Source organism: Danio rerio, chromosome 24, assembly GCF_052040795.2.
Source record: "Danio rerio strain M-AB ecotype USA chromosome 24, GRCz13ab, whole genome shotgun sequence".
NCBI lineage: Eukaryota > Metazoa > Chordata > Actinopteri > Cypriniformes > Danionidae > Danio > Danio rerio.
In genome coordinates, this window is record NC_141044.1 from 42,942,501 (window position 1) to 42,967,561 (window position 25,061).

Genomic DNA, 25,061 nt, shown 5'->3' on the forward strand with positions numbered 1-25,061 from the left:
TGAACGGGCACAGGAATCCTCTGCCGGTGGTCACAGGAGATCTGCTGGTCAGGCGAGCGTCCTCTAGTGTCCTGCTGATTCAGGCGTTCGGTGCTCAGCTGATGTGGCATCTGGACGGGCCTTTATTATTCATCACCCTGCAGCCTGGCTTCGCTCATAAGGTAACACAAACACACACAGTGCTCCTCAGGGCCTGTTAGTTTGTGTCTTTGTGTTCGTATTTATTTTTTTCATGTTCCGTATTTGTAGTAATGTTTTGTTTGTTTGTGTTTTTAATTTAGTCAAATATATTTCACAGTCAAAACCATGCTTACTAAAATGACCTGTAGGTGATCTGTCCACCCCACTTTCTATCTATAATTAGTTATTTCATCTATCCATTCATTCATCTATCCATCCATCAATTATTTTATCCATCCATCCATCCATCCATCCATCTTTCCATTCTTTATTTTATCCATCCATTATTTTGTTAACCCATCCATTGATTCATAGTTTGATCCATCCATTCATTCATTCATCAATCTATCCATCAATTATTTCATTCATTCATTCATTCATCCATCCGTTCTTTATTTCATCCATCCATTATTTTGTCAACCCATCCATCCATTTATTATTTGATAAATCCATCCATCTATCCATTCATCCATCCATCCATCCATCCATCATTTCATCCATCCATCCATCCGTTCATCCATTCATTCTTTATTTCATTCATCTATTATTTTGTCCACCCATCCATCCATTCATTATTTGATCCATCCATCCATCCATCCATCCATCAATTATTTCATCAATCCATCCATCCATTCTTTATTTCATCTATCCATTATTTTGTCCACCCACACCCATTTATTTATTATTCAATCTAGCCATCCATCCATCCATGCATCAATTATTTTATCCACCCATTCTTCATTTCATCCATCCATTATTTTGTCCACTCATCCATTCATTCATTATTTCATCCATCCATCCACCATCCATCTATCCATCCATCCATCCATCCATCCATCCATTCATTGATCCATCCATTCATCTATCCATCCATCATTCATTATTTCGTCCATCCATCCATTCATAATTTTGTCTCTCTATCATTCATTAATTGTTTAATTCATCCATCCACTTTTGTCCACCCTTCCATCCATTCATTATTCCATCCATCCATCCATCCATCCATCCATCCATTCTTTATTTTATCCATCCATTATTTTTTCCACCCATCCATTCATTCATTATTTCATCCATCCATCCATCTATCCATCCATCCATCCATCCATCCATCATTCATTATTTCATCCATCCATCCATTATTCATTATTTCGTCCATCCATCCATCCATCATTCCTTATTTCATCCACACATCCATCCACACATCCATCCATCCATCCAGTAACTCATCTAACACTTGGCTTCTTGTCCTGTTGTCAGGTTCGAGGGTTGTGTGGCACTCTGAGCTGGAGTCAGCATGATGATTTCACCACTCCTGAAGGTGATGTGGAGAACAGCGCCGCCTCTTTTGCTGCCAAATTCATAGTGGGCTCCTGTCCTGCACCCTCAGCGATGACGTCTGACCCCTGCGGGACGCTGACCCAGCGCAGACAGCTGGCAGAGAGAGTGTGTTCAGTCATCCACAGCAATGTCTTTCAGGTCAGTCTGATGACGGCACGGCTATTATAGCAATTTTACATTTTAACTTTTTTATTTTTGAATCAGCTGCACATCTCAGTTTAGTTTTAGTTCCTTTGATTAATCTATTTTTTAATCTTAAATCTTTTTTTATCTATTTTTCATAATCACACTTAATAAAAACAGTCTGCTGAAGCACTTTGATTGACATTCTCCCTTTGTACTTGTCATCAGAGGGGGAAAGCCCCGCCCACTAATGACCAACTCACCCTCATTAGCATAAACAGCCCTGAGTGAGAAGTAGCCGTGTATTAGCCATTAGAGTTTTGAGCTGCTGAAGATTACCAAACGAACAGCGACAGGAGTCTCCATAGAGACGAAAATAGCCCTGCTGATAGTAGTTTTAGTAGTGTTAACTCAAGTGTGTTTTTCAGGCGTGTCATGATGTGGTGGACAGAGAGCCGTTCATGCGTCTGTGTGTCAGTGAAGTGTGCAGCTGCGGCCCGCAGGCATCCTGCCATTGCTCCGTCCTCACCGCATACGCCACACACTGTGCTCAAGAGGGGGCGCTGCTGAGCTGGAGGAATCACACATTCTGCCGTAAGAAAATAATTATTATGGGTCTGTCATGTTAATAAGATACAGTATTATTATATATATAATGCAAAAACCTCTAAATGCCGTCTGAATTGTTCTCCTAAAATAAGAATTTTATAGTTTTATATAGTTTTTTTGATGTTTATTATTACAAATTGTAAGTATTACAGTATTAGTAGATTTATTTATTAATTATTATTATTATTATTATATTTTAATTAATGCTATTTAAATATAAAATTATTTTAATTTCCTATACAGGTGTTAGTATATGAACTTTTTTTTTATCAAATATAGTGTTTTGTTGTCTATTATTATGCATTGTGAGTATTATAATTACGTAATTATTAATTATATTAGTAGTATTATTTATTTATTAATTATAATTAGATATTTATTGTATTTAATAATACTTATTTAATATGTAATGTTATTATGTTATTATAATATTTTAAATGAATGCTATTTAAATATAAAATTAATTATTTTAATTGTCTATACTGGTGTTAGTATATGCAATTTTTATCATATATAGTGTTTTGTTGTCTATTATTATGCATTGTAAGTATTATAATTATATAATTATTAATTATATTAGTAGTTATATTTATTTATTAATTATAATTAAATATTAAATGTATTTAATAATACTTATTTATTATGTAATGTTATTATGTTATTATGATATTTCAAATTTATGCTATTTAAATATTACATTAATTATATTAATTGCCCATACAGGTGTTAGTATATGCAGTTTTTATCATATATATTGTTTTGTTGTCTATTATTATGCATTGTAAGTATTATAATTATGTAATTATTAATTATATTTGTAGTTATATGTATTTATTAATTATAATTAAATATTAAATGTATGTAATACTAATTATTTAATATGTAATGTAATTATAACATTTCAAATGAATGCTATTTAAATATTAAATTAATTATATTAAGTATGTTTTGTTATGAATTATTTGTTAATTAATTGTAGGTTTTTGTTATTATTATTATTATTATTATTATTATTATTATTATTAATTCTATGTAACCTGCCAATCTGGCAACTTTCCCTATTATTTGTTGAACATATAAATAAGGAACACACTCCCATAAACATGTATAATTATTAGAGAGAAAAAATCTGTAATAGTTAATTATAATTTGTGTTGTGTGTGTCCAGCGGTGCAGTGCTCTGGGGGTCAGGTGTATCAGGAGTGCGGGCGTCTGTGCGGGACGTCCTGTGCTGATCTGTGGGACGGCTGGAGCTGTGAGCCGGACGAGGGCAGCAGGGTGTGTGTTTCGGGTTGTCAGTGTCCTGATGGACTGGCGCAGGACGCTCAGGGTCAGTGTGTGCCCGTCCACATGTGCCCCTGTAAGAGCGGAGACACTCTCCATCCCGCCGGCAGCTCCATAAACAACAACTGCAACACCTGGTAAGTGATCTCAAACTCTCAGTTATGTGTGATGTTGTGTAATATGATGACTGAATTTATTTTTGCTGAATATTTTGCTGATTTTGGCAATAGTATCTGAATGCAGCCTTGATGATGCAAGCTGAGCTGCATACAGTATCTCAGTGATGCAATCTCAGACACTCAATAGAGTTAGTGATGTCACTGTGAGGGGTGGGGTTAGATGAAAATATTGAAATCCATTAGATCACAGGTGTCAAACTCTGTTCCAAAAGGGCCGCAGCTCTGTACAGTTTAGTTCCAACCCTAATTAAACACACCTGATCAAACTAATTGAGTCCTTCAGGCTTGTTTGAAACCTACAGGTAAGTGTGTTGGAGCAGGGTTGGAACTAAACTGTGCAGGGCTTCGGCCCTCCAGGAATTGAGTTTGATACCCCTGCATTAGATGCAGCTCATATTCCACTGCACCAGGTCTGCATCCAGACCCCTCTCGGTTTTGGTTTGTCATCGATAGATTAAAAATATATATGACACTAAAACTGACAGTAGGTGGCGCCAAGTCCCTGTCTTCATGATTGATTGATTCCCTGAATCATTCGTTCATATGATTCGTTCAAAATTATGTTCATTTATAAACAATGCAACTTTTATTTTTACTTCTAATTTTATTGGTGAAATGATAAAAAAAATATTTTATTTTGTTGTGAATGTAACGAAGGCCAGCTAGTGTGTGCTGTGCAGGTAAACCTCAATCCTCTGACCTCTAAAGGTGCTCTAGCGACAGATGCTAAAGGCCATGGTCTTTAACCTCCTTGTTAGAGCATCCGACTTCCATGCGGAAGGTCGCCGGTTCGATCCCAGCTCGGAGCGGGTTGTGTGGTGTAGGATAGGCGGGGTTACATTGGTGCCGTGACCCGGATGAGAGTGAGGTTTAGGGATGTGAGTGTAACGAAGGCCAGCTAGTGAAGTGCTGTGCAGGTAAACCTCACTCCTCTGACCTCTAAAGGTGCTCTAGCGACAGACACTCGAGGCCATGGTCTTTAGCCTCCTTGTTAGAGCAACTGACTTGATTCGATACCAGCTCGGAGCGGGTTGGGTGCCGTAGGACTGGCGGGGTTACATGAAGCACCATCACAGAATATAATAATAAAATTTAATTTATTTAATTTAAGGCTGAACTATTTTTATGATCCAATTGCATTCAAGTTTTGTCCAAAATATATATATATATATATAAAAAAAACATTACAACCATTTAGAATTTTTTCATATATAGCCATTTATTTTGTTTATTTAGGTTCATCATCAATTGAGAAAAAAAGTATGACATAAAAACTGACAGTAGGTGGTGACCAGTCTCTGTCTTAATGATTGTTTCACTGAATCATGTTAAAATGATTTGTTCAAAACGTATGAGTCATTTGTAAAGAATTCAACTGTACTGTATATAATGGGGAATGTAACATTGCAATATTAGCTGAAGATGTGCTGATGTTCTACTTTCATTAATGAAATGATAAAAAAAAATTGTGTGAAGCAGCATCACAGAATATAATAAGACAATTATTAGTTAATGTTTTAACAAAATAGGATAAACAGATTTGATTTTATGTTTAAGAGACACAAATCTCATGATACAAATTAGAGATTAAATTTTGAATCACCTCTCCCGCCAGATTTTAGCCCGAACCCGACCGCTCCCGCTTATAATCAGCATTCGTTGTCCCGCTGGCTGACCCGCCTCGTTTTCTGCCCAACGTGCCTGTTCCCTCTAAGGAGTGGGGGTAGAACAAAACCGAAAACCACCCAGCTATGCAGAGTCCAGACAGCCTATAACAAGCTGTCTATATAAACAAACACACACACACACCTCATTCGTGCTCACACACACACATACGCACGCACGCTTGCATGCACACGCACAGCAACAAACAAGCTAAGCGCAGCATCACGCTGTCTCATTCACACACATACATACGCGTGCTTGCTCGCTCGGGAGTCGGGAGCGATATTGTTAGACCGCCCGCTTCCACGCTTTATTCAGAAATCTATTCTGAATGCAGACCTCTAATCCAAATGCATTCAATTTTGTGCAAAATATATGTTAAAAATGTAGACCATTTAGAAATTTTGCATACAAATACATTTATTTTGTTGAATAATTCATGATATTTTTTTCTTTATGAATTGTAATTATTGTAATACAACAATTATTTTATTTCATTTAATTTTTAAAGTATTTATTCTGCATAATAGTACTGGCTACTTTATTAATGCATTTTTGTTGAAGTTAAATTAACAAATAAACTATAAACTATTAAATAACATGTCCCAAAAATATTTAGTAATAAATATAATGAAACATAATTATATTATGGGGTTTACCGGGGTGTTGGATCTCCAATGTCTTGTACAGTACATGTGCACAAGATAAACCATGTATTTAAACAGAGTTTAAAATGGAGATATACAATATAAAGAGAAATGATGCAATAGTGACTGAGACTTACAGTATCAGTCAGTCTATTGTCTTAGTGGATGGTTTTTATAGTCGTGTTGTGAAAAGTTTTATTGGACTTTATCATTTTGAGGTTGATTTTTATCTCCAATGTCCAGATAATATATTGAGCGGAAAATTACCTTTGTACTCAAACTTATGCATGTATGTGGGCCAAAGAGGAAAGAGCACATATAATTAAAAACAAGGACTAGCAGAAAAGCATGTGATGAACAATGATTTTATATAATGTACTCCTTACATGTTGTTTATTTAATGCATTAGTGTTTACATTCTCTGATGTGACATTTAAACAGTACATTCCTACAAAACTCATATTTGTAAAAACAGTATGCAGCCTGCATATCTGGTAGGTTGCTAGGTGTTCTGGGTTGTTGCTAGGGTGGTCTGATTTGTTGCTACAGTGCAAATGATGGTTGCCAGGGTGTTATAAGGGGCTGTTATTGTGTACTGGGTGGCTTCTAAGGTGTTCTGTGTATAATGGGTGGTTGTTAGTGTGTTTAGCGGGTGGCTAAGGTGTTCTGGTTGGTTGCTAGGGTGTTCTGGGTTGTTGCTAGGGTGGTCTGATTTGTTGCTACAGTGCAAATGATGGTTGCCAGGGTGTTATAAGGGGCTGTTATTGTGTACTGGGTGGCTTCTAAGGTGTTCTGTGTATAATGGGTGGTTGTTAGTGTGTTTAGCGGGTGGCTAAGGTGTTCTGGTTGGTTGCTAGGGTGTTCTGGGTTGTTGCTAGGGTGGTCTGATTTGTTGCTACAGTGCAAATGATGGTTGCCAGGGTGTTATAAGGGGCTGTTATTGTGTACTGGGTGGCTTCTAAGGTGTTCTGTGTATAATGGGTGGTGGTTAGTGTGTTTAGCGGGTGGCTAAGGTGTTCTGGTTGGTTGCTAGGGTGTTCTGGGTTGTTGCTAGGGTGGTCTGATATGTTGCTACAGTGTAAAGTATGGTTGCCAGGGTGTTATAAAGAGCTGTTATGGTGTTCCGAGTAGTTTCTAATGTGTTCTGTGTATAATGGGTAGTTGTTAGTGTGTTTAGCGGGTGGCTAAGGTGTTCTGGTTGGTTGCTAGGGTGTTCTGGGTTGTTGCTAGGGTGGTCTGATTTGTTGCTACAGTGTAAAGTATGGTTGCCAGGGTGTTATAAGGGGCTGTTATGGTCTTCTGAATAGTTTCTAAGGTGTTCTAATGGGTGGTTCTTAGTGTGTTTAGCGGGTTGTTGAGGTGTTCTGGTTGGTTGCTATGGTGTTCTGGGTTGTTGCTAAGGTAGTCTGATTTGTTACTACAGTGTAAAGTATGGTTGCCTGGGTGTTATAAGGGGCTACTATGGTGTTCTTAGTGGTTTCTGAGGTGTTCTGTGTATAATGGGTGGTTGTTAGTGTGTTTAGCGGGTTGTTAAGGTGTTCTGGTTGGTTGCTAGGTTATTCTGGGTTGTTGCTAGGGTGGTCTGATTTGTTGTTACAGTGTAAATGATGGTTGCCATGGTGTTATAAGGGGCTGTTATTGTGTTCTGGGTGGTTTTTGAGGTGTTCTGTGTATAATGGGTAGTTGTTAGTGTGTTAATTGGCTGTTAGGGTGTTACGAGTGTTTGCTACAGTGTTCAAATTGGTTGCTAAGGTGTTCTGGGTGGTTGCTAGGCGTGTAAAGGGTTGAAAAGGTGTTCTGGTTGGTTGATAGGGTGTTGTGGGTGCTTGCTTGGCACATCTATGTAGTTGCTATGTAGTTGCTGATAGGATGTCAGGCTTTGTTTTTACAGTGTGATGGGTGGTTGCAGAATTAATCTAAGGCAATGTTAAGTTGTCCTGAGTGGTCGTAGTAATATCTAGGGTAGTTGCTAAAGTGTTTTGGTGGTTACTAGGGTGTTTTATTATGTTGCTACAGTGTTCTGGTTGGATGGTTTGGGTTTTATGGGTGTTTGCTTGGCTCTTCAAGTGGTTGCTAAGATGTTCTAAAAAGTTGGTAGGGTGTATTGAGTTGTTGCTAGGGTGTTCTAATGTATTGCTAAGGTGTTTTGGATGGCGGTTAGGGTGTTACGAGTGGTTGCTATGGTGTTTTGTGTATAATGTGTGGCTGCTAGGGTGTTTCCGTGGGTTTGCTAAGGTGTTCTGGTTGGTTGCTAAGCTGTTGGTTATTGGCACTTGTAAGTGGCCACGAGTGGCTGCTATGGTGTTCAAATTGGTTGCTAAAGTGTTCTAGGTGGTTGTTAGTGGGTTCTAAGGTGTTCCTTTGATGATCTTATTAGTTGCTAATATGGGTCATTGCTAGTTTCCAAGGGGTTGCCATGATTATTTGAGAGGTTGATAAGTTGTTCTTGGTAAGAGATGAGGGTGTTCTTAATGGTTGCTAATGTGACAGGTTGCTAATTCAGAGCGGTTGCTAAGGCGTTTTGGTTGGTCCTCAGGTAAGGTATTTTTTTCACCTGTTTTCTGCTCCATCATCTCATCAGCCTAATGTAAAACCAACAACACGGCTAGTGACTGGTCAAGGTTTACTTTCTTCTCCAGTCATGGGTTGTGTGGTTGGTTCTGCAGTTGCCGTCGTATGTGTGTGTGTGTTTGGTTCTGGAGTTGCAGAGGTGTGAGGGATCTGATGAAGTCACTCTATGACCCGCGGGCTCTGTGTCTCGGGATAGGTTGATTTCATTGCATCTCTTATGCTTTGAGGTCAGCCACCACACGTCGCTGCAGGTTTATGGAGGCTGATATCAGCACAAGATAAACATGTTTCTCATCTGGTCCTCATGTTCAGTGTGGAAATGTGGAGTTTGGATCAATCTGATAATGAAACACAGATGGAGATTGCACAATCGGACACTTTCATGATTTTTACCTCACACCTTCACATGTGTATACAGTAACATATGAATACCACATGCTTGTGAAACACATTAATAGCAATAAATCCAGGGTAAAACAGAACTGTGTTGATCCTTTTCGGTGTGTTATTCATTTTAAAACTTAAACTTAATCTTTTTTTTTAATTCAGATAATGGCCAAGGCAACCTTTTTAATTTTTTATTTAATTTTTAATTTTAGTTATAATTTTAAATACTTTTATCACCCAACTGGAACACCCTTAAAAACATAGAAACCACCACAATAACCTAGAAACCACAGACAACTCCCTTGCAACAACCTAAAAACCCCAAAAACAATAAAACAAACAAAAAACTCTAGCAATAACCTAAAAACACCCACAAAACCTAAACAACAACCTAGAACCACCCAAAAATACCATAGCAACAACCTAGAAACTACCACATCAACCTAGAAACCACCACAACACCATAGAAACAAGCTAGAAACCACCCACAATGGCCAGGCAACAACATAGAAACCAACACAATAACATAAAATCACCTAAAACAACATAGAAACCACCCAAAAATACCCTAGCAACAACCTAGAAACCAACACAACACGATAGTAACAAGCTAGAAACCACCCACAATGGCCAGGCAACAACATAGAAACCAACACAATAACATAAAATCACCCACAACAAACTAGCAACAACCTAGAAACCACCCAAAAATACCCTAGCAACAACCTAGAAACTACCACATCAACCTAGAAACCAACAAAACACCATAGTAACAAGCTAGAAACCACCCACAATGGCCAGGCAACAACATAGAAACCAACACAATAACATAAAATCACCCACAACATCCTAGCAACAACCTAGAAACCACCTAAAGATACCCTAGCAACAACCTAGAAACTACCACATCAACCTAGAAACCAACAAAACACCATAGTAATAAGCTAAGCTTTGTAACAAGCTTTTAAATCTCTCGTTATTTGTTTGTAGTGTTTGTGCTCGTGGAGTGTGGAACTGCACTGATCTCTCGTGTCCAGAGCTCAATCAGTGTCCAGGATCTCTGATCTTCTCTCCTCGCTCCTGTCTGAGGACCTGCTCAAGTCCAAACTCTCCTCTGGATGCCTGTACTGAACCCATCCATGGCTGCATCTGTCCGGAGGGCACTGTACTACTGGTGGGTCTTCTCTCAGGCTATGTCCACATTTACACGTGTACTTTTATAAACACAGTTTTCCCTGCTTTTGTTTGTTAAAAAAAAACTCTGTCCAGATGAAAATGCCAAAACACACTGTGCCAACAGGTGGCCGTAAGTGTGGTACATTTATAAACTAATTCCGAGAGGATCACGTGCTTATGATCAACATGGCTGGCACCACATTAGCACTTTAATCTGCCCAATCAGATGATTACAAACGCATTATATATAGCCGAAGATTTTCTTTCCAGTTATCTTCGCCGTGAACCTTCCCCACTTCCACACCTACTTTTTTCCGATAGGTCGACACAGCGGCCCAGTGGTTTGCACTGTTGCCTCACAGCAAGAACGCCGCTGGTCCAGCCTCCTACCAGGCCGGTTGGTGTTTCTGTGCAGAGTTGGCATGTTCTCCCTGTGTTTGCGTGGGTTTCCCCCAGGTTCTCTGGTTTCCTCGCACTATCCAAAGACATACTCAAAAGCCAATCGACTAATCCAAGTTATCATTTAAGATAATCCTAAGTTTACACTTTCCACACGCTGACAAGCAGGGGAGTTCTCGAGACCTACCTGAGCTCGAACTCCCCTCTCGCCCTTCTAATAGGAGGTAGCCCCAAGCTCGAGGATATTCCGAGCTCAGGGCTCTCTCCCGTGACAGCATTCCAAATACTCTTTATCGATCATCAGCTCAGTGTGAACTCTTGAATGATACTTTTATGCTAGGTTCACACCAAATAGGGAATTAAGTATACAAGTAAATTGCATGCAAGTCAATGCAAATGTGAGAACAGAGGCGGACAACTATCCAGCGGTCGAACAATATTGATTATGCAATACAATTGCCAAGAACATGCATAATATTGCCTAATTTTTGTTAACTCAACCATGTTGTCCAATCAGAAAGGAGAAAACAGCGCGTACGCTGACATCAAGGTGCAAAATCATTTTGTATCGTGTATAATCTGTATGTGTAATCTAATTGGCAGAGCTGACAGAACAGAACCAATCAGAAGCCTAATATACCTTTTAAGTCAGGTTTGTGTCATTCTAAACTCTTTGAATCACTCTTTTTTTTTTTTTTTACGTTACCTCATACTTTAGTTTCTCATCAAATCTTCTGACCAATCAAATGCTCTCTAGTATCTGACATGCCCCGCCTCTTTAAACTCATTTGCTTTTCATTTGATGCACTTGAGCGTAACCAGTCTCACTGGCAGAGCTGTGATACAAACTAAACGTTATTGGCTGTTTTTAAAAAGGGGAGGAACTACTCTATGCCCCACCCTCTCTTAATTTTTCAGCTGCAATCATGTCAAACATTGAACATTGAATTAAAAATGCACATTTCACAGCACTTCATGGGACCCTTAAACAAAATGAAAACACTTTGTAACCGTATTTTTAAACTAATTGGCTGAAATGACAGAATAGGTCCACCATTCAACCAATCAGAAGCCTAACATGCCTTTTAAACCAAGTTTGTGTCACTTCTTAATTCCTGTGTTTTCAGGGTGATCAGTGTGTGAAGCCAGATGAGTGTCCATGCCATCACAATGGCAGACTTTATTTCACCAATGACACCATCTCTAAAGACTGCAACACATGGTGAGCAGAAACAATTACTACTTTCATATATACAGTTGAAGTCAAAACTATTTGCACCCCTGTTGATTTTTTCCCCAATTTCTGTTTAACGGAGGAAGATTTTTTTTCAACACATTTCTAATCATAATAGTTTTAATCACTCATCTCTAATAACTGAATTATTTTATATTTGTCATGATGACAGCACATAATACTTGACTTGATATTTTCAAGATAATTTTACACAGCTTAAAGAGACTTTTAAAGGCTTAACTAGGTTAATTAGGTTAACTAGGCAGGTTAGGGTAATTAGGCAAGTTATAACGATGGTTTGTTCTGTAGACTATCGGAAAAAAACCTTAAAGGGGTCAATAATATTGTCCTTAAAATGGTGTTTAAAAAATTTAAAACTGCTTTCATTCCGGCCGAAATAAAACAAATAAGACTTTATCCAGAAGAAAAAATATTATCAGACATACTGTGAACATTTCTTTGCTCTGTTAAGCATAATTTGGGAAATATTTAAATAAGAAAAAAATCAAAGGGGGGCTAATAATTCTGATTTTAACTGAATATATAGTTATATTTTACATTTACTTACATTTTATTACATAAACATATTTAATATTTACATGCATGTATATGTCAGGCTCTGTGTTTCCCTTTGTCGTGTTCCATGTGCTTTTGTTTGTATCATGTGATTCCTTTGTTCTGTTTTTCCCGCCATTCATCTGTATTCATTAGTTCCACGTGTGTCACTCATGTTTGTAATTAAGTTCATCATGTCCTGTGTATTTATACTCTCCTAGTTTTGCTTATTATTGTTCCGTCTTGCAAGCATCCTGTTCATTCTTGTGTTCTTTTGTTTCTGGTTTCTATGGTTTGTTAATAAATAGAAGGTGTTTTTGATATATCTGTTTCCTGTGCATTTGTGCAGAGTATATGAAATGGATGAAATCATGATTAATTCTTTGACAGAATATAGTATTTTCTCCATAATATACTATGTTTGTAAATCTGTTTTTCACATTGACAGTGTTTGTCGAGAGCAGCGTTGGCACTGCGGTCAGGCATTGTGTTCAGGCACCTGTGTGGCCACTGGTGACCCGCACTACATCACATTTGACGGTCGTCATTACTCCTTTCTGGGGGACTGTGAGTACGTTCTGGTCCAGGAGAGCAGCGGTTTGTTCAGTGTCAGTGCAGAGAACGTTCCCTGCGGGAGTACTGGAGTGACCTGCACTAAATCAGTCACTCTGACCATCGGGAACACAGCCATACACCTGCTGAGAGGTGAAACACACATTCATATCAGAGAGTTATTCATCACTGTGAACACAACAGCTGTTAGACCAGTGTAAATTGTTTTCTGCAAGCTTTATTTTTAGGTTATGTGGTACAGCAAATCATTTTTTGCATGTTCTTTTCACAACACCTAAGCAAAAACCTAAAACCACCCAATAACAACCTAGAAATCCCCACCACACCCTAGCAGCAACCTAGAAACCACAACACCACCTAAGCAACAACTGAGAAAGCACCAACAACACCCTAGTAATAACCTAGAAACCACCACAACAACTAAGACACCACTACAACACTTTAGCAACAACATGGAAACCATGACAGCAAGTTAGCAATAACAGAGAGCTATTAAAAACACAATAGCATATAAAACGTATACACAACTCACAACACCCTAGTAACTACCAAGAAACCACAACAACAACGTAAAAACCACCTACAATATCAACAAAACTACTATTACACCCTAGCAGCAACATAAAAACCACCCACAACACCCTATCAACAACCTAAAACCACCCAATAACACCCTAGCAACAACCTAGAAACCATTTAAACATCCTAGCGACCACCACAACACCCTAGCAATAACTTACAAAGCTCCACAACACCCTAACAACAATCCAGAAACCCATAACACCTTAGCAACAACCTTGAAAGTGCCCACAACATCCTAGTAACAACCTAGAAACCACAACAACATAAAAACCAACTGCAACACCCTAGCAACAACCTAAAACCACCTGAAAACACCCTGGCAACAACCTAGAAACCATTTGAACATCCTAGCAACCACCTAAAAACCATCACAACACCCTTACAACAACATAGAAAGCATCACAACACCATAGCAACAACACAGGAACCACCACAACACCCTAACAACAACCTAGAAACAACTGCACTCTACTAACAACCTAGAAACCACAACAACAACAACGTGAAAAACACCTACAGTATCTTAACAATAATATAAAAATCACATACAGTACAACACCCTAGCAACAACCTAATACCACCCAATAACTCCCTAGAAACAACCTAGAATCCACCACAACACCCTAACAACTTAAAGACCACAACAATCCAGCAACAACCAAGAAAGCACCATAACACTTTAGCAACAACCTAAAACTACCCAATAACACCCTAGGAAACAACCTAGCAACCATTTAAACATCCTAGCGACCACCACAACACCCTAGCAACAACCTAGAAAGCTCCACAACACCCTAACAACAACCCAGAAACCACCATAACACCTTAGCAACAACCTAGAAAGTGCCCACAACATCCTAGTAACAACCTAAAACTACCCGATAACACCCTAGCAACAGCCTGGAAACCATTTAAACATTATAGCAACAACCTAGAAAACACTACAACACCTTAGCAACAACTAGAAACAACAACACTCTACTAACAACCTAGAAACCACAACAACAACCTTAAAAACCACCTACAATATCTTAGCAATAATATAAAAATCACATACAACACCCCAGCAACAACCTAAAACCACCCAATAACACCCTAGCAACAACCTAAAACCACCACAACACCCTAACAACTTAAAGACCACAACAATCCAGCAACAACCAAGAAAGCACCATAACACTTTAGCAACAACCTAAAACCACCCAATAACACCCTAGCAACAACCTAGAAACCATTTGAACGTCCTAGTGACCACCACAACATCCTAGCAACAACCTAGAAAGCTCCACAACACCCTAACAACAACCCAGAAACCACCATAACACCTAAGCAACAACCTAGAAAGTGCCCACAACATCCTAGTAACAACCTAGAAACCACAACATAAAAACCACCTACAACACCCTAGCAACAACCATAAACTACCCGATAACACCCTGGCAACAACCTGGAAACTATTTAAACATTATAGCAACAACCTAGAAAACACTACAACACCTTAGCAACAACCTAAAACCACCCAATAACACCCTAGCAACAACCTACAAACCATTCAAACACCATAGCAACTACTAAAAACCACTACAACGACCTAGCAACGACTGATCATACTGTGCATGTTCTTTTCTCCCAGGTAAAGCTGTGACTGTTAATGGGATTCCAGTCACTCTTCCAAAGTCATACTCTGGCAGTGGCCTGATTCTGGAGCGGGTTGGGTTATTTGTGTCTCTTTCCTCTCGACTCGGAGTCACTTTGCTCTGGGATGGAGGTATTTTACTTCATGGTCAATTTTAAGATTAATTGTACACTAAGGGGCTGTTAAATGCTTGATTCTGATTGGCTGATGAACTTTAAGAGGTTTGCAGTTAAAGGTACAGCTAGTTCCGGCAGGTTTTAGGCACATTACCGCTCCATATCACTACGCTGAATGATTAGAGTTGTTTCACAGTCAAAAATCACATCAAAACACAACAGAGGGCTTTGGAGGAGATGTGGAAGAAACGCGTGCTACACACAAGAGTAACGTGAGGAGGACAAAAACCTGACAAGTGTCTAAATACAAGATCTAAACAATGTGTTAACTATAATATGAGTGTAATAATTGACTCTACTCTGACTCACCACCTGTGTTGTGCAATATTTCTAATAATTCAATGGTGCATCATTAATTATTCCTTTCTTATCGCAGCTATTGTAGTGTAAAGCTGTTTGTGTTTGTTTACATCCACAGGTATGCGTGTTTACGTCCGACTGATGCCACATTTGCACGGACGAGTTGGAGGACTGTGTGGAAATTTTGATGGAGATGCAGAAAACGACTTCACTACGAGACAAGGCATCATGGAGTCCACTCCAGAGCTGTTCGGAAACTCCTGGAAGATCAGCCCTTCATGTCCTGATGTGGCAGACCAGGATCTCAGAGACCCCTGTTTTGTAAGAACTCAGTTATGAACAGGCCAAAACAGAATCTGCTGACATTTCTTGCCGTTTAAATGCAAAATTTTGAAAGATAAAAATAAAAATGTGGATAATTATGTGGAATGATTTTGAGAGGATATTAACTAATAATAAAACTAAATAAATAAAAATAAGAACTTTTTAACTTTTATTTAAAGTTTGCAATGCAATTAGAACCACTTGTAGAACAAAGCAAGATATATAAACGTATTGCTTTACACAGTACATTGTAAATAAATCATATTAACAATTGCATATTATTCAGTAATATACTAAATTTGAATTAATATTGAATTTAATTAATACTGAATTTAATATAAAATCTGAATAAATATAAATACTAATGCTGGGCAAAAAAATCGCATCTAAAATGTTTGTATATTTATTTTGTATATAAATAAACACGGGCGACGTAGTGGCGCAGTATGTAGTGCTGTTGCCTCACAGACAGGTCGCTAGGTCGCTGGTCCAAACCTCGGCTCAGTTGGAGTTTCTGTGTGGAGTTTGCATGTTCTGTATTCGCTTAGGATTCCTCCGGGTGCTCCGGTTTCCCCCACAGTCCAAATTACATGCGGTACAGGTGGATTGGGTAGGCTAAATTGTCTGTAGTGTATGAGTGTGTGTGTGGATGTTTTCCAGAGATGGGTTGCGGCGGGAAGGGCATCCGCTGTGTAAAAATGTGCTGGATAAGTTGGCGGTTCATTCTACTGTGGCAACCCCGGAATAATAAAGAGACTAAGCCGACAAGAAAATGAATGAATGAATGAATGAATGAATACACGCATACATGCATTTGAGAACACAGTTATTTATATTTAGATTTTATGTCAAAACAAACTTTTTATTTGGATGCAATCCATCTTTGCTCATTACTAATATTTACACCCATTTACATAAGTAAATAAACAGACTAAAATGATGGGCTGAAAATCGATCTCTGGGCCTAGCTATGAATCGTGAAATACTGTGTACATTTTATTTTGAGTGTAAGATGCATGTTGAATGACCCTCTGTTATCTCCAGATTAATCCTCACCGTGTGACGTGGGCCAAAAAGAAGTGTGCAGTGATCAATCAGGAGATCTTTAGCTCGTGTCATTCAGAAGTGCCGTACCAGCAGTACTACGACTGGTGTGTGTTTGATGCCTGCGGGTAAGAACATCCAGTGGAACCAGGGAAAAGTCCATTATACTGTACACATACACCTTTATATATTTACTCATTTTGCATTTAATCTAACATCCCTGCTGAAAAGAAAACAACTTAAACCAGCCTAAGCTGGTTGGCTGGTTTTAGCTGGTTGACCTGCCTAGTTTTAAAGGGATTTTGGCCATTTCTTGGCTAGTTTTCAGCCATTTCCAGCCTGGTTTAAGCTGGATATAACTGGTTATGGCTTGGCTCCCAGCCTGGCTAGGCTGGTCAAGCTGGTTTTAGCTGGTCTTCTTCTAGCCTGACCAGCTAAGACCCGGCTGGAAACCAGCCTGGAAATGGCCAAACCACTCTAAACCTAGGCTGGACGACCAGCTAAAACCAGCCTAAGTTGTTTTTTTCAGTGGGGATGAGGAACACGGCTTTAGATGAAATGTTCATCTATTTTGTATTTTATAGGTGTGACTCTGGTGGCGATTGTGAGTGTTTGTGTACTGCTGTAGCTGCGTATGCAGAGGAGTGTAACCGCAGAGGAGTGTATGTGCGCTGGAGGTCACAAGAACTCTGCCGTGAGTCTATTATCTCACCCTGGCCATAGCATAGCAACAGTGTAACAAACTTTCAACCACAAAGCAACCACCTGGAACACCTTAGCAACAGTATTATATCTTAGCAACCATCCAGAACACTATAGGGACCACATTGCAACACTGTAGCAACAGCATAGGTACAACCTAGCACAAACATAGAACCCAACTAATAACAATCCTGAGCACAATTTATCAACCACTTAAAACAGACTAGTAACCACACATAGATATATGCACTAGATATGACGTACGCACCCGAGCATGCGTCAATAGCGCCGCCACATTGGTACAGTGCTCCCAGGACAAATGTCATTCAACCGCACTAGTCAAGACAGTGTGACAATGTGAAGATGCTGGACTTCAGCGCTGTGTACGGGTGAATTAATGAGAAAACAAAGAAAACAAAGCACAAAGGCAGAACATTTCATGACTGAAATTTAGTTTACGTTTTTATTTGTTATGAACTTTTGCTTTTTAGAACTTTTGTGCAAACAAGTAGTGCTTTTGATGATAATAAAGTCACCTACTGCATTCACCATAAGGCAATGTAGCACCACCCTACTGAAAAAAACTGCTTAAACCAGCCTAGGCTTTTTGGCTGGTATTAGCTGGTTGGCCAGGCTGGTTTTAGAGGGGTTTTGGCCATTTCCAGGCTGGTTTCAAGCCATTTCCATCCTGGTCTTAGCTGGTCAGGCTGGGAGATGACCAGCTAAAACCAGCTTGACCAGCCTAGCCAGACTGGGAGCCCAGCCAAAACCAGCTATGTCCAGCTTAAACCAGGCTGGTCAAACTGGCTTTAGCTGGATTTAGCTGGTCATTTTCCAGCCTGACCAGCTAAGACCAGACTGGAAATGGCTGAAAACCAGCCTGGAAATGGCCAAAACCCCTCTAAAACCAGCCTGGTCAACCAGCTAAAACCAGCCAACCAGCCTAGGCTGGTTTAAGCTGGATTTTTCAGCAGGGCAACTTGCACTAAATACTAAGCTTATGGTAGTTTTGTTGAATAAAATAAGCAAACAATGTAAATGAAAATTTGACAACAAGATGCTGCAGTGCCAGAAACTCAGTGAACGACTCGTTCATAATGGAGATTCATTCAAAAACGAATCGCTCCCTCCGTCAGAATTGGAAGTGAAAGCAGGAACGGGGGTGTGTTTCAGGACACGGATTAGATCAAATTAAACAGGGAGGGTGCATTGTACATTTCCATGCACGCAAACTCTTGTTCAATGTCAGGAATGCCCGTGCGGTCACTGATCCATCAATATAGAAAAGTGATGGAAAATTATAATTTTCGTAATTTAAATAAATATTTGCTGCGAGGCAGTGGCGTGCTTTTAGTCAGTGCTTTTAAAAACACTATTGGTTGGGTTTAGGAAAGGAGGAGGCTGGATCAACGGATCAGTCAGTCAGTCAACAGCGGCCTCTGGTGGATTTACGCAAGAAATGTAAGAATGGCATTCAAAAAGAAATTTGAGATCTGAAAAAGCGCACACAGCGGATTCAGATGGATTCACAAAAACAAATATTGCATACAAACGTAGCTCCTGGGATATATTTGGCGCTCTCCAGAAATGCATAGAGGAGTACATATTCAGAATGAGCCTGGGTGGATATTATTGTGATATCGGCTGTTTGTTAATACCATATTCTGCATCTTTAAGATTCTACATCCCTAATCATAATACCTAAATCTACTGTAACTACTACCTTAATAATTACTGATAAGCAGAAAATATGAGCTTATTGAGGCAAAAGTCATAGTGGACAGTTTATTAATAGCAAGAATGAAAGTGTGGCCAAGTTTACTCACTGTTTACTTCATTAAGTAATATGAGTTAAGGGTTTGGCGAAGCAGTGGCACGGTAGGTAGTGCTATCGCCTCACAGCAAGAAGGTCGCTGGTTTGAGCCTCGGCTCAGTTGGTGTTATTGTGTGGAGTTTGCATGTTCTTCCTGCATTCGCATGGGTTTCCTCCAGGTGCTCCGGTTTCCCCCACAGTCCAAAGACATGCGGTACAGGTGAATTGGGTAGGCTAAATTGTCCGTAGTGTATGAGTGTGTGTGTGGATGTTTCCCAGAGATGGGTTGCGGCTGGAAGGGCATCCGCTGCGTAAAAACTTGCTGGATAAGTTGGCGGTTCATTCCGCTGTGGCAACCCCGGATTAATAAAGGAACTAAGCCGACAAGAAAATGAATGAAAAATAAATATTAGCATAATGACCACTGGGAAAACTCCTGATCTTAGATATATGCATATATGTGCATTTCTCTGGCTCTGGATGGCCACAGTCCTCCAATGCACCTTGGTCTTGCATTCATTTCAATGGAGCGCTACCCTGTACTAAAATGGCGGCTCGATTGAAGCATTCCTTTCAATAGACAACAACAGGGTAGGCGACATCTAATGTAAATATCTATAGTAACCACATAGCAACATTTTAACAATCACAGAGAACACTCTAGCAGCTGCATAGCAACCACAGAGAATACCTCAAAATGTTCCCATGGACACCTAGCAACCCGCCAGAAAACTATAGTATCCACCTACATAGGCCTTCATACAACCCCATATTAACAATTCAGACACCCTGCAGACTTCATAGCAATGCACTATCGACCTCTTAACAAGACCTTAGCAACCAGTTAAAATGCTTTAATGGGCAGCCAGAAATCTATTGCAACATCATAGCAACACCTTAGCAACTACCAGAAAACTATAACAATCTGACAGACGTAACGATAGTTTAGCTTTATAAACTTGCTTCATTCTTTCTGACGTGTCTTCAGCAGTGTTTAATCTGTACACTGCTATATTTCTCCAGCGCTGCAGTGTGAGAACGGTTTGGTTTATGAGGCTTGTGGTGCTGCCTGTTCTCCAGCGTGTCCCAGCACTCCTTCTCTCTCTGATAGCCTGTGCAGCGCCCTCTCCTGTGTGGAGGGCTGTTTCTGTCCTCAAGGCACCGTTTACCACGGTAAGAGCTGCTTATTTATGTGTCTGCATGGAAATGTGACGTATTTTCCAGTTTGTTTGTGAATGTTGTGCAATTTCCAGTGTGCTGTAGTCACTGATGTAGTGTTTGTTTGGATGTTTTTCTCTGGTCTGCAGACGACGCATGTATTTCTCCATCTCAGTGTCCATGTGAGTGGGACGGCTCTGTGTTTCCAGCAGGAGCGATGGTCACTCAACATTGTCAGAACTGGTCTGTTTACAGTCTCTTTATCATCCTGAATATTACACACTGCACAAGGTTCAGTAGTGAAGTGTTCACTGCGCTCTTGCAGTGTTTAGATTTTGATGCGTTCATTTTGTTAACAGTATAATTCAAAAGGTCATGATCCGCACTCTTTTTTTTTTTTAATAAACTTTATTTATTGAACACAAGTGGATAGCATTTGTTGTATACAAATGTCCAATTTCTGCTTTTTTCCTTTTTGAACACTTTTGTAAACATTTAAACCTAAAACCCCCCACCCATCCCACCCATACATACACATAGCCACTTTTCTAGTAAAACATAACAGAAAACGGAGTAATAGGAAAAATAAAAATAAGATAAAAAAAAAAAAAAATATATATATATATATATATATATATATATATATATATATATATATATATATATATATATATATATATATATATATATATATATATATATATATATATATAATAGTACAATTTAAGATAAATATATAAATAATTTTAAATAAAAAAGTAAAAAAAATAAATACATTAGCTAGTTATATCAACAATAATGTGCTACCTACTTCTTGGTTATTATGGTTTTAGTTGTGCTGAAGTTGAACCAATATGTCTAGTTTAGGGCATGACAGTTCCGGAGAAAAAAAATGCTAGTCTAAAAAAAATAATAATAATAACGACCATAAAATGATTTCTTAAATAATCACTTCCAGAGGTCTTAAATCATCAAAATAATTTAGTGGCCTCCAATGAGTATAAAACTTGTGAGACGAGCCTCTGAGAGAGAACTTAATCTTCTCCAATTTCAAAAGACTTCAGATGTCATGTAACCAAGCTTTGATTGAGGGTGGTTGGTGCGATTTCCACATTAAAGGAATTCTTTTGCGAGCATTATCCACACTCTTTAAATACTTTATATTTCTTTGCTTTACAATCTTCAGAGATATAAAAGATTTCATATCATCATGAGCATTTAATTAAATTGCATAATAATAATAGTATATATATATATATATATATATATATATATATATATATATATATATATATATATATATATATATATATAATTTTTTTTTTCAAAAAGGTCATAATGTGCACTCGTTAAATAATTACTATTATTATTTTACAATTAAATTAAATACTCATCATGATGATCTGTGCAAATATGTAGGGTTGACTTGTTTACTAGATTTCTACTCGATTATTGTTGTTGTTTTTTTGGTCCTCTAATAATGTTTTTATGAATACTGATGTTGATGATTATATCCCAAAGTTTATTATTTCTTCTTATTATTATGTTCTCCCTGCGTTCTCATGGGTTTCCTCCGGGTGCTCCGGTTTCCCCCACAGTCCAAACACATGTGGGGGTGAATTGGGTAGGCTAAATTGTCTGTAGTGTATGATTGTAAGTAAGTGTGTATGGATGTTTCCTAGACATGGGTTGCAGCTGTAAAGGCATCCACTGCGTAAAAACATTTGCTGGATAAGTTGGCAGTCCATTCTGCAGTGGTAACCCCGGATTAATAAAGTGACTGAGCCGAAAAGAAAATGAATGAATATTGTCAGTTTTATGCACATATTTTTTTCCTTAAATAAATCAAATAATTTTTAATTACCTAAATAAACAACACTATATAACAAAGCCAAGTTTGCATTTTGTATAAATGTAAAAAAGCATGCAAAGTAGCCCTTGCAATTTATTTTTAAATCAATTCATACAAAGAAAGAAGATTTTTTAGGCTGACAACAATGCCAAAAACTGGTCCACAAAGGCAAAGTACAGTATAAACATGCTTTGTGTTATAGCAAAAATGTGTCAACCTCATATGTAATTTTAATTATGATGTTCAGATAAATAAATATTCTTTATCAAACATTAAAAACAAAGAAATTGCAGAAAATATGATGTAAAATTATAGTTATAAGTAGGGCCAGGCGGAATCTGCGGACATTTTTTGCTATTTCTGCTCAATTTTGTTTAACATCTGCGGATTTATGCAGAATGATTTTGGGAGTATCATAACTAAAACCTTAATTTATGAACTAAAAAGTAACACCTTTTTAACTTTTATTTAATGTTTACAATGCAAATCCAATTAGATTCTCTTTATCTGGTAAACAATGCAAGTCTTCTGTATAACATATCTACTAAAAGACAGAAAAAAATACTTTACAAACTATATTGTAAATAAACCATATGAACATTTTCATATTAGTCAAGAATTATACTGAAACTAATTTACTAAATAAATATAAATTTACACACATTTACTCAAGTAAATAAACAGAATCAATGATGGGCTAAAAATCTGCGGAAATCTGCTGAATTCTGTGCACGGCTGCCTGGTTACAAGTCGTTTTTTAAAATTAAAGGAATTTACTGTATTTTATGGGATGGAAACTTTACTTCATTTTACTTTATAATATTGGTGCACCAAGCTGCCAGAATATATTCGTATGTTTAACGTCTTTCGGATGAGACGTTAAACCGAGGTCCTGACTCTCTGTGGTCATTAAAAATCCCATGGCACTTCTCGTGAAAGAGCCAGCCTGATCTCACGAGAAAACGTAAGTATTTTACGTTTTGCCAGTTTAGTGGCTAATTCGTACGAATTCGTACAAGTTCAGTCGTACGAAATGGTACGATTTTAAAAAGGAGGCGTGGCACCTGACCCCACCCCTAACCCCAACCGTCATTGGGGGATAAGCAAATCATACTAAATTGTACGAATTAGATCGTACGAATTCATACCAATTAGCCCCTAAATGAAAAAGTTACGAATTGCCAATAGATTGTGTTGGAAAGAGCAGGGGTGTAACCCCTTTGTCCTGGCCAAAGTCCCTCTATCGGCCCTTACGATCATGGCCTCCCAATCATCCCCTTCCACCGAATTGGCTCTATCACTGTCTCTCCACTCCACCAATAGCTGGTGTGAGGTGAAGCACTGGTGCCATTGTCCTGTGGCTGCCGTCACATCATCCAAGTAGATGCTGCACACTGGTGGTGGTGGTGCAGGGCTCAACAATAAGGACTGCCCGATGGCCCGGGGCCAGCGTGTGAGATGCTCGGGACAGTAGACAGGATCCTTACTGGCCCAATCGGGCCACAAATGCCCTGTCATTAAAGTTTCATTTGCCTGTGACTATTTGTCAAACGCATGCAAATACAGTCAGAATAGAGAAACCGTTTGTGTTTTTAAGCCTTTAAATGCTACCTTCTCGGTTCCTCGTATCTGATTGGATGTTGTGAGCATGCTATTTTTTTCCGTAACAACCTTTACAGCTAAGAGAGAGCAACATGGCGGGAACATCAAGGGATGATGCTAGAGGAAAACATTTGTCTCTAACGTCTTGGAAACAGACATTTACGAGGGTACACCACGACAAAAGAAAAAAAAATGAAATAATGTTTTGTACAGTTTGCCGTTAGTTTGGCAGGTCAGTCATCCTTTGTTTTTGTACTTTTAAAAATATTTTATTGACCTTATTCTCAAATGCGGAAGTGCGCCTGTTTTCGCGATTGTCTTAGAACTTCCGTTTCAGTCGCCTATGGGAGAAATGACAAGGAATAATAAACGGCAAAAAACGGTCAAACTACTTGCTCTACAAACAAATGTTTGCATGACTCTACAGACCAAGTAGAATAATACAACATGGAAATATCAGTTTGCAACATCAAACAACGAAACCAGCAGTTTTTAATGTCTAAAAATGAATGGAAGTGAATGAGACCGGAAGTCTCGTGCCAAAACGATTTAAATGGCAGCGCCTGCTCGTCTGCGAAGAATAAGGTCAATAGTTTTATAGTATATTTTAAATATTAAATATCTAGATTTACAAACATTTTGACCCTTTTTTTTATTTGTGGCTAAGAAATAGCTATTAACTCTTTTTGGTGGGGCCAGTGGCAATATTGGCAGGGCAAGTAAAAACCTGAACCACTGGTCCGATCGGGCCAGTAGAAAAAAATCCTTAGCGTTGAACCCTGTGGAGTGGAGAGACCCCCCTCATGATTGTGAAGCGCTTTGGGTGTATGGCCATACACAATAAATGCGCTATATAAATACACATCACATCACATATAATTAACTCACAGGTATTCTGTCATTTTCCATTATTTTACTGTTTTTTTGTTTCAAGTGGTCCTCACTGCAGAGC

The 25,061-nt window shown here is 38.6% G+C and overlaps 2 protein-coding genes across 4 annotated transcripts in view; both read left to right on the plus strand.

Moving 5' to 3' along the window:
- katnip (katanin interacting protein) overlaps positions 1–25,061 on the plus strand; it is a 1,410,884-nt gene that overhangs the window by 500,540 nt on the left and 885,283 nt on the right. The window lies entirely within an intron of this gene.
- Positions 1–25,061, plus strand: part of sspo (SCO-spondin) — a 188,443-nt gene that overhangs the window by 46,318 nt on the left and 117,064 nt on the right. For 2 of the 3 annotated variants that reach the window (XM_087307978.1, NM_001442551.1), the window contains 13 exons: positions 1–161; positions 1,438–1,656; positions 2,070–2,235; positions 3,419–3,671; positions 9,974–10,157; positions 11,686–11,780; positions 12,796–13,052; positions 15,136–15,270; positions 15,733–15,935; positions 16,983–17,110; positions 17,567–17,676; positions 20,521–20,670; positions 20,805–20,898. The exon at positions 1–161 is cut by the window's left edge and continues 12 nt beyond it. In XM_087307978.1, the coding sequence (XP_087164104.1) occupies positions 1–161; positions 1,438–1,656; positions 2,070–2,235; positions 3,419–3,671; positions 9,974–10,157; positions 11,686–11,780; positions 12,796–13,052; positions 15,136–15,270; positions 15,733–15,935; positions 16,983–17,110; positions 17,567–17,676; positions 20,521–20,670; positions 20,805–20,898 (2,155 nt within the window). Of the gene's footprint in view, positions 162–1,437; positions 1,657–2,069; positions 2,236–3,418; positions 3,672–9,973; positions 10,158–11,685; positions 11,781–12,582; positions 12,698–12,795; positions 13,053–15,135; positions 15,271–15,732; positions 15,936–16,982; positions 17,111–17,566; positions 17,677–20,520; positions 20,671–20,804; positions 20,899–25,061 lie in introns of those variants that run through there. The other variant, XM_087307979.1, reaches the window with a different exon arrangement.